Source organism: Chrysoperla carnea, chromosome 4, assembly GCF_905475395.1.
Source record: "Chrysoperla carnea chromosome 4, inChrCarn1.1, whole genome shotgun sequence".
Taxonomy (NCBI): Eukaryota; Metazoa; Arthropoda; class Insecta; order Neuroptera; family Chrysopidae; genus Chrysoperla; species Chrysoperla carnea.
Genome location: NC_058340.1, coordinates 15243533 through 15254831, shown reverse-complemented (window position 1 = coordinate 15254831; position 11299 = coordinate 15243533). Strand labels below are relative to the sequence as shown.

The 11299-nt window shown below is 29.4% G+C and overlaps 1 protein-coding gene across 1 annotated transcript; it reads right to left on the bottom strand.

Moving 5' to 3' along the window:
* Nucleotides 1-215: 215 nt before the first annotated feature.
* LOC123297325 (beta-1,3-glucan-binding protein 1-like) lies at nucleotides 216-7663 on the bottom strand. The gene is made up of 8 exons (XM_044878936.1): nucleotides 7417-7663; nucleotides 5069-5308; nucleotides 4754-4956; nucleotides 3362-3492; nucleotides 3123-3289; nucleotides 1655-1906; nucleotides 583-722; nucleotides 216-522 (listed from the first exon to the last, which is right to left on the bottom strand). The coding sequence occupies exons 1-8, from the start codon at nucleotides 7559-7561 to the stop codon at nucleotides 316-318; spliced, it is 1485 nt and encodes a 494-aa protein (XP_044734871.1). The 5' UTR covers nucleotides 7562-7663; the 3' UTR covers nucleotides 216-315.
* Nucleotides 7664-11299: the final 3636 nt, after the last annotated feature.

The window sequence follows — 11299 nt, the reverse complement described above, 5'->3', positions numbered from 1 at the left end:
TTACGATTAGCTAATTCATACTGATGATCTAAATACGTATTTATAAAATACATAAAATTTTGATGAGTTTAACAAGACTAGATTTAATAATTTTACAAAAGCATATTATATGGATTTTGAATTATTTTAGTTTTCGATATCCTTTCACCAACCCTTTCTTTCGTCACATTTTAAGAAAATTCGCTAGAAAGTACGCTTTATTAATAATTAAAATATTTTTACAAATAAAAAATTTATTTAAAAAATCCGAGTATATGATGTCTCTCTTATAAGGACTAGGAATACAAAAACTTTATAGTACGAGCAAATGTTGATTTAAAGAGCCCATACTTTAACATAATCAATTTGTAATTTTGATGAAGCTTCGTTCCATGTAGGATGCCATTTGCTCATATTCTCCCAAAATCTTAGCAATGCCTTTGGATTTTTATTCTTCCATGGTTTAAATTCTGACCCGCTTGTCCTACTGTTGTCGGGAAAATCTGTAATACCTCCAACGCCAAGGCCAAATACAAGATAAAACTGAAAAGTAAATTTTGTTTAAGTAAGTATCTATTTAAATGGTAATGAAAATAATCATACTTCTCTGTCAAATGGCGAAGATGGATTTCTCCATTTTTTAGTATGTTTTGACTTATGCTGTTCTCCAAAACCTTTAAAACCACCTTCAGGAACAAGAATACTTCCATAAGTTACTGAATCGACAGCCACAGTTACTTGATCTATTTTAGAAACACATATTTTTATGAGAAATATTATTTAATTACAATGTGTATATTTAGCAGTTATCTAGTATTTATATATCTGAAAAATAGACGGTTAGATCGATCGCGGCTCGGCTAAAAATCAGAACTCTATAATACTCCTTGGAAGCTAAATTCTATCTCCCTCGCAACTACTGCATTTTAAGAGTAAGGTAGTGGAACCAATGATGGCCCGAGTCATATCATAGCCCACATTTAAAAAAAAAGTATTTAATGACTAATTAATTTCAAATATCGTGAGCATGAATAAAAACTATCGCAGACAAAAAGTTGATCCCACCTACACACCAATACGCCGCCATTTTAATGTTGGGTTATAGTTTTCAATGGCTTAAGTAAAATATAATTAAAAAGTAATAGCTAAAATAGTTAAATTATTTTATTGGTCATTGTTTTCTTTCTGTTTTCTATTTGATAATTTCTTTTTTATCAAGAATTTATTAGAATTGAGTAAGGTTTCGTACGATGGCCTGATACGTGGTTTGTTGAGAAGGCCTGGGCTCGGGCCTTTCTAAGATTATAAAGATTGTATTTGATTGCCCTCCAAGCAATCAAACGTGACAAAATATTATTAATGAAAATAAATGACTGATTAAAGTACTTTTTCCTTATATTATGTTATAAATGAATATGATAGATCTTATCATGTGTAGTATTTTTGATTAAGAAACAAATTTATGTTTTGTAGCAATTTGGAGTTAGCATTTGGTTTGTCGAGGCGTGGGTTTGGTATAGTGAATATTTTTCCCTGCTTTATGATGCTTGTGGGCTGGAAGTTCAGGGCTTGGACCATACTTTTAAAAAAAAATTAAAAATTTTTAATTCTATATATAAGATTTTGCCAAATAGATTTTATTTCCTATCTCAAAAATATCAAAAAAGAACCTTACCCGGTCTCCAAATTAATGTATATGTATGGAAGTCTTCATTCCATGATGCGTCTCGTGATATTTTCTGTCTTAAACCAACTGACTTCAAGGGATCCAATTGTGCCAGCATTAATCCTCCGGATAATACTTGAGAATTAATTTGACGATCTTCAACTGTCTTTAATTCAGTATTCCCACGTGCATGTGCAATTAGCATTTTTCCAGAAGCGTAATCGGGACCATATTCATGATCTTTTGGCATTAAATATAATTCTAAAAATAAATAGTTTTTATCAAAATTTCAAAACAAAATCATTTAAATTATTATTATTATTACTCTAGCAAATTCTCTCTGTTCTACACTCTGCCTTATTCCTTTATCAAATTCCATGATTTAAGCTTATTATGTCTAGGTTTGACGAAAAATATACTTCATCTGTACTTTTTGTGAAAAATTTTTTTCTCGTTCTTCTCTATTTCTTCTGTAAATGACTGTACAAATATTTTTCAAATTTTACTTAGAAAAAGTTTCTGTTCATTTGAATTTTGTGAAAATTTATATTTGCTAGGAAAGTTTTCTTGGTACAAAAGATTATTAAGTACAACATATACAAAAATAAAAAGCTTTACAACACGCAACCATTCGCAAAGCCCAATTCTCACCTTCCTTAAAGAGTCGTTGCAGATGGAGCACAAAAAATGCATAACATAAGTTTTAAGTCCTTAAAGAGGCTTGTTGGCTTAAAGGAGCATGTCTTGTGATATGATAAGTTTACATAATATACCTAGGAAAAAATTGTAGAATTCTAGCTCTACGGGTAGAAAAGTAAAGTTGGCTTTTGAAAATCTTTAGAAGTATGCAAAATTCCAATTGAAAATTCCAATTAAACATGCAATATTACTCCTTGGTTGTTTAATAAATTTTAATTTAACTTTCAAATTTTATTCTAAGGTATGGCTCGTCAAAAGCATTTTCTCTAATAAGACATATATGGCAGAAGGGCCATTTTCGAGATAGAGAGGGTGAAGAAATCTGGGAGAAAAGTGGACCCTAATCGCTTGGAAGCAACATTAAGTCAAAGCATCCATTATTTATAAACCGGGAAAAATAGTGGCAAATAAAACTTTATGGCGGTTTCGGAGGGTTGTGGGGTTAAAGTAAACAAGAAAAAAAGTGAATCCTAATTGAATAAACACAAGGGCGATTTTCTTGTTACAGCATATACTTTTATAAAAAATTGTGGCAGACTGCTGTAAAACAAAGTAAGAAAAAACTGTAAAAAATGCTTGCCGCTTTCCAAATGACTTCCAAAAAGACCACACAAACGTTACACAATACTAGCAGACATTTCCTTCTCCCTCCCTCCCACCCTCCAAATCTACCCTAAAAGCTGTAAAAGTGGTTCATTGGCTTTTGAGGAGGAGGAGGGTGGAAATGTCTGCCAGTGTACTCCAACAAAAGCAAAACAAAAATTGTTAGTTATTTTACCTGGGAAAATCCAATCGCCTGCGGGTAGTTTTGCACGTACTTCAACTTTACCATACAAAAAGCTAAAATATGGTATAGATGATATTCTTGCTGACACAACAGGTGGTATAATAATATAATTTTCTACTTCTCGAATACATTCCTCAGTACCTGCTCGTCCTGTACACCTAAAATTTGATCATACAACATTTTTTTATAAAAAGATTATTAATAATTTTAAATATTTATTCATTTCTTACGCTTGAGATAGATTAAGTGTGCCTGAAGTTATATAATCTGCATCTGTTATTACAGTTGGAGCAAAGACAAGATTTCCATCTTGAACGTAACAATTTTCTGGTTTGCGTTGATACGAGACAAACTCATAATCCTAAAAAATAAATTTTTACATCATTTCTTAAAAAAATAATGAAAAAATTAAAAATGTAAATTTTGTCATAAAAATCGGTATATGGATATAAAAAAATATTCTAAGCAACTTTTTCAAAAAGATTTTTTTTCGATATCTCTAACCATCTCTGACGCTAGGCAAAATATTAAGAATCGGTCCTGTTTGCAATTTGTAGTAAGCTGAGTCTAAGTTTCAGATTTCGGAAAATATGGCCCATCACCCTGTATGACTGTACAATATTTCAAATCACTATTCCTTTAAATAACGAAAATAGAAAGGTATCTTCATTTTTAATGCGACACACTAACAAACAGAAGAGAAAATTATTTTTCGAATTACAATAAAAACATCCAAGATAAAAGCCATTAAAGATATGTTTGTATCTCTTTCTAGCATAACAGTCGTTACCATGGAGTTCTTATGGCAAACATATATGACGTCAAAAACATTTTCCGATCTCTTTGTCTAATATCTGCCTAATCAGAAGTTTAAAAATGCCTATATCTAGCGCCGGTCCTACACCTTTATCAAGATAGAGCAAGATATCTTTTGGTGCAAAAATCTTTCAAAAATTAACTTTTATTTCAATAAACAACACTTAAAATGCGAAATTGTTTTTCGCATTTGGTAATTTGGCCCTCATGGCGGCTGCTTACATCATCCGTATTTTTTAATTTCTAATTCTGTCCTACTCTTATCTTCCTTATTTCTTTATCAAATTCCATGATTCCCTTCATTTTCAAACTTATTATGTCTAGGTTAAAAATAAACTCCCGATCTAAAAATGTACCGCTTAGGAAAAACACGCTAGGCAAAAAATTTGAACGAAAAAATAATTTAATTAATTAATTTATTTAAATAATAAGTTTATTAGGCAAACATATTAATTTTTACAGATGCTCTCCTAATGCTCTAGACATATAACTACTATTTTTAATACATGTTCTCCTAATATTATTTTAAGAGCTTTTGATTTTTTCACCACATTTTCTACAAAATTTGTTGTTTGTTGTTTTTAGCCATGGTTACAGGGTAGCTACGGGTTACGGTAACTACGGGAGCGGAATTGCGCACGGGTCGAGCTAGTTACTTGATGTTAGTTATCATTTGTTTAAAAATATAATATTTCTAACAATAAGTTGGAGTAATACTGCTATAACTAGACGACCCAAATTTTCATTGCAAGAATTAGAAGCTAACGAATTTGATATAGCTTTATAAGCTCAAAGATATTACTTACAGGTTCATTTGGAATACGGCTTTCCACAGTCCATTTTCTTAAATCTAAGCTAGGTTTATTAAAATCGTCAGAGAATATTAATTTTCCCCGACAAGTAGATTGGCCATTCACTTTTGTAGCCGTTGGTTCACAAACTGCATTTGGTGGATTTTCCTCATTTACTTCTGGTCCTACACCAACACTTCCATCCGCTTTCAATAAAGCTAAAAAAAAATTTTTTTTAATATAATATTTACCATTTATTTCTTTTGTTATTTTGAGGTTTATAAAACTCTGGTATTTCGAGTTTTATAAAACTCAAACTCAAAGATATACCTTTAACTTCCCATCTGCCATCTTCTTTACGATATCCTAAGTTTTTAAATTGAACAAAAACCCAATAATAAATAGTATCGCCAACCTCTAATTTTACATTATTATCTTCAATTATCCATAATCCACTAGAAGACTTAGTTACATCAAGGTCTATTGAACCTGGTTCTGAGCTTGAAGTTGCACCACTAAATGCTTGATTGATTTTACCATGAAAGCCAAATAATTGAACACCAGGAGAATCTAAAAAGTTATAAATACGATATACAGTCAAACCTGGATAAGCGAGAGTTCAATGGAGCACAATCTCATTCTCGCTTATAGAGGTTTCTCACCAACCCGAGTTTCTCGCTAATGCAGATACATCGGTAGCGTTTCTCTCTTATAGAGGTAGGCAACAATAACAAGTCACAGCAAGTACGAATATAGTAAATATGTAATATGATAATTTTTATTGTAGCTATAGTTCCTCCTAAATAATATAAATAAATAAAGCTCGACTATCGCTTATAGAGGTATAGATAAGTAGCAGTCTCACTCACGGAGGTCCATGAGGGAAAAACGACTCTCTCTTATAGAGGTTTCTGTTTCTCGCTAATAGAGGTTTTGGGAGCTTAAAATGACGAGTCTTGGCTATTATTCTCACTTATAGAGTTTTCCCACTTATCCAGTTGTCACTTACCCAGGTTTGACTGTATTTATTATTAACTAACCAGTGCAAATTCTAAAGGGCAAAGCATTTAAGGGTGTAAATTATGTAGTCACTTTTGAAACTATAAATGTGTGTTCAAATAGCAAAAAGCATTTTTAACCGCCGAACTAAAAAAAGGGGTGTTATAAGCTTTAGCGCTATGTGTGTCAGACACATAGTTACACCGCTATGTGTGTCAGACATAGACACGTAGTTCTATCCTAAACATACAAATTATCTTTGTTTATTAGTTTTTCATTTAATGAATGCATTTAAAGCTAAGTTTTTGATAATGCACCGATTTTGATGTTTAACGTATCATTTTGTTCGTAATTACATTTTGAAAAAGCTTTGCCCACTCACGTTTACGTATCCCCACTCCCGTAACGTATTAAACAATAAATGAGGATAAAATACCAATCTGGAGGCCGAATGGTGAAAGTATAAAATGGGGGCCATATAGCTACTCTTAGCTACTAAATTAAAACAGATATATCGACAAAATATTATTATTCTGGGGTTTTCAAAGTCGTTAAATCCGAATCTAGCTTTTTTTTGTAATAGGCTTGTAAAAATTCAAAAATTGTAAAATCTTAGCTTAAAGTCCGTCTACATCTCCATATCTAAATGGAACAATTTTCAAGCAGGTTATTTTTAGCTTAAGTACTTCCCCTGACGAAATAAGGAGGGCAATAGATTTAAATGGGACAAAAATATCTGACAAATCTATTGAGTTTTCGAAAAAATGTAGCAAACAAAAGTTGTGTTTTTTACAAGAAATAACGTTCTAATTTATTGTGAAATAGAATCGGCTTTTCAATAACCCAAAGGGTCTATGTAAACAGTTTCATTAGGATCATGCTTTGATGCTATTCGGAAAAAATATTTTTTTGAGCCATTTCCAGAGCATATCCTTATTAAGAATATCCCTACCAAAACTGACTCCTTGACGAATTATGGGAGATTTGATATATAAATAATCACTTTTTTCGTACTGTGGCTCGTGATTATTAAAAATTATAATTAATATTAACTTATTTCCCATCCTTGATCAATTTAATTTTAGTAGTACCGCAGATAATAAATAATAGTCTATTGTTAAAAGTACAATTACCATACAAATAATTCGAACAAACATTATTATTCATAAAATACTAACAACTTTTGCTATAGTTTGTTTTCAAAGCCAAATGGCTTCGGCAAAATCGATTATTATATAAAACTATTAAACAACGTCAATAAACGGTATAAATATTATTGCTTTTGTCCGCAAGGTTATATCGTATAAGGAAAGTAAATGTTTAAAAAAATTACGGGATTTACTACAAACATTTAAAATATGTATTGATTGAGGTAATATTTAAAAATAATTTTAAATACTTTTGGAAATTCCCAACACCAAATAATTTAAAACTGGATATGACAGACAAAACAAAACAAAAGCTAAGGTATTATTTGCTTAATTTTACTTGCGTTTGAAAATCATGCTGACCAGTGTCACTAATGTGAATACATGCATAACAATTAAATGCCAAGATATACTGGGCAGCATGCTGACATTTATATAGGAAAAAAAACATTGTAATAGTTGATTGCATGTTAATAATTATTAATTATGAAAATTAAATTTGGACTTGAACGATAAAAAAATAAATCTTACCTGGAATAGATATTCGAATTCCTTTCGGTGTAAAGGCCTCTATTTTTGGATCAGGAACTTTATACGGTAGTTCTTGTAATTGTCCCAAAACATTTTGTAAAACTAATATAACTATTATATTAAAACATAATAAAACCTTTGCCATTTTTAATAAAATTATTATTCTGCACAAATGCAGAAATTAAATAATGCACAGTATAAAATCGCTAATACTGCGCTCGCTAAATTTTAAAAATTATACTTGTTGACTATGAAAACATATTATTAATACTGTTGTATCAAAGATGTTTATTTTCTTACATTGAGTTGATCGCCTTAAGAGTGTATAGCAATAGCATAGCGCATTAAGTTCAAGGTAATTAATAACACCAGATAAATATTATTTTTTTGATACGAAGCTAAGTTTGAATATTTTACCGTTTTTTCCTTGTTCGTCTTTCTCTTTACTTGACTATAAAAGATGAGTTTTTTTATCAGTTTACAAAATAATCAATCTCGGTAGGATGCTCTACACAATTAATTAGCTTTAGGTATACTTCACCAGCACGAACCAAACTAATAGTATTAATTAATACTATTAGTTTGGTTCGTGCTGGTGAAGCTCTGATAACAATAAGCTTTAATTCTTATTAAAAAAATTCTTCAGGTCATCTGCAAAAGGTACAAAATTTCGTACTCCTTAGGGCTGTTCTTTATTTTTCTTTGATTGGCGTGAAACTTTGTAATTTTTTTAAGAATTCTATTAAATATTTAGTGGTGGAAAACAAATTTATAAAGAAAAGCGGTTTTCCAGATAAGAATAATTAAAGTTACATTTGAATTTCAAGCACTGCGATTTTACCCTTTACTTTATCGATTTGAAATTTGGATATGTTATAAGTATTAATATTCTACCTGGCCTGGGAAGGTACAGTAGAATAAGAAAAAGTACCTGGACGTGAACAATGAAAAATTAGGAAAATTAACAAGATTTTCGAAAACTGAAAGTACCCAGGGCAGGTAGAATATGAATACCTATAACATATCCAAATTTCAAATCGATAAAGAAAAGGGTATAATCGCAGTGCTTGCAATTCAATTAAACTTTAACTTTAACCATTCTTATCCGGAAAGCCGCTTTTCTTTAAAAATTTTTTTTCCCACCAATGAATATTTAAGAGGATTCTTAAATAAATTATAAAATTTCACGCCAATCAAAAGAATTTCAGTTGTGATATTTTTTTAAGTCTATGAACTGTGGCTATTCTTCTAAAGAACATATCGAAGTGAATTAAAGAACAGGTTTTTTTAAACCTTGCTGTAAAAAAAATAAAAAGTTAAGATTGGTTCACCTTAAATGATACCTACATATAATACCATGAACAAAATTGAACTCAAAATACTCTCCTAAAAGCAATTAAAGAAACGCTTAAAAAAAACTAATTTTTTTAAACTGCATGTTCAGCAATAGGTTAGCTATTCAAACATTTTTTTTTAATTTACGGTTTTTAATTAAATAAAAAGATGCAGTTACCCCACAACCTGGTACAAAATGAAAATTGTGAGGAACCGCGGATTATTTTGAAGCTATTAAAGTTGTTAAATAGATGTTAGTTTCAAAAATATATGTTTTTTAAACATTACCTGATGTAACTCAAAAACGATTAATTTGTGAGAATGACTAGAAAAAAAGCTAGACAAATATTAATGGGATTCAATAACTAAATTTTTGTACTGCAATTTAATAAAATATTTAGTTTTCCAATTTTAATTTTGAATGAAGAATGTTCAAAAATCATTTTAGAATTTGGCAAACTCAAAACGTTTTTAAAAATGTTTTCATTCATGAACAGGCGATTTTTCCGTTTTTACAAACATCAAACTGATTTTAACTCGAAAAAAGTTGATTTAAAAAAATGTAAACAATTAACTTAGTTAATTGTTAAAATACCCTATTTAGACAATGATTAATGTATGTAGGATAAAATAACCGCCATTTCTCCATGCTTGAAGTGAATTTGAACCCTCACGAGATAACAAGATATTTACGAAAAATTGTTTTCCATCAAAAATTGTTTATTTTAAGACAAGAAAAATGTTTTCATTTAAATTTTTGTTCTATTTATTATGGTTTAAAACGATAAACACGGACAAACGAAAATTAACTAATTAGGTGATTTTATGAACACATATGTCAAAATTTCGTTTTTAATATCAGTATATTTCTAAGCATTAAAAACTTGTTTATCTCCTTTGAAAATTGACTTCGTATTGCTTAAAATTGTGGTTCACCGTATAATATAAAATTGGATGTACATTTTTGTTACAACGCATCTTTAAAAGATTAGTTTAAAAAATATCTTGAAAAAAGTATCATTTTTGGTAAACCAATCTATAGATAAAAATAAATTTGAAAAAAAGCTTTATTCATAAAAGTTAATTGTTTGCGACTAGTAATAAAAAGTTAACAATTTAAAAATAAATTAATATTTGTTTTATTAACATAACTATGTTAGGGAAATTATAAATAATATTATATACACTTTCATCATAGGGTTACGATCAAAACAAAAACTACTTTGAGTTGGTTTGTCTGTCTGTGGCACTTTAAGGTATGATTTGACTGATTTATGACTAAAAATTACACATTATTATTTATATTCTAATGAGAATGGCATAATTTAATTAAAATATTGGCTGCCATTGAAAAAAATGAAAATTAATTAATTTAAAAAAAAATTATTTTCTTTATCTCCCAGCCGAAAGTTTGTTCTTTCCGGCCGCATTCGACTCCAGAAATAGCCTTATTTTTTGGCTGGTAATTTTTGTAGCATAGCAACAATTTGAAAAATTTTAAGATCGATTAAAAAAAATTCCCTATTTTTTCACTCGTAATATGTTGGGACCACTTTAAATCTTTCTTCACAAAATATATTTATAGATAAAAATTGTAATTAGGCTAGAATGATAAAAATATAAAAAATAAACTGCATTTCACAGTTAAAAATTTCATTAAGTAATTCTCAAACTTATTTAGATGCCATTCTCATTGTAAAATGGATTTATGTATATTATTCCATGCGACAAACTCTAAGAAATAATTTATTTATTTATGATGAATTACGTCTCTCGCGCTTTTGTGAAAATCTTAGGGAATTATATCTCAAATTTCTTCATGATCTTTCGAACATATATATTTTTTAGGATAAATTTCGACAGATATGTTTTTATCAGTACCGATATTCGCAAAAAAAATTGAAGATCCTTTATCGTTTCGTATTATCTTCCCTATAGAAAGAAATTCGATTATAGATGTTTCTCTTGTTAAATAAATTATTTCTAAAATTTTATCGCATATTTATAAAAAAATCTCTATAATTTTCTAAAAGTGACTTTAAATGCTTAATTTAAGATTCATGTCATCTGAATATTGCAAATTTCCAGATAATTAAAATGGAATGTCTACATTTTCATTTAAAAGAAATGCTTGGAAATCTTTATTATTATAGTATTATTATTGAGTTTTCCAGCTAAGAGATATTTTATCTAGCCATTTCAATAAGAGTCCACATCTTCGATAAACCAGTTGTTGTCCACTACAACATCAATACACATCAATAGTTTTTAGACACTTACGTAGTATAGACCTTTTCATTTAAAAAAATGATTCATTTTTGTTTCGGACAGATGTCAAAAAACTGTTCAAGTAAAGACATATCACACATCTTCTATCTTTGCCAAAAAGCGCTGTTTGATAAAGGTAAAAGATATTTATTTTCTTTACTTAAATAGTTTTCTGATGACTGTCCGAAACGATAGCAAATCGATGAAAAGGCCTATATGATTCGTACACTCCATTATGATTCGAAAAAAAAATCAATGTTTGTTATTTTTTGTTTTCAAG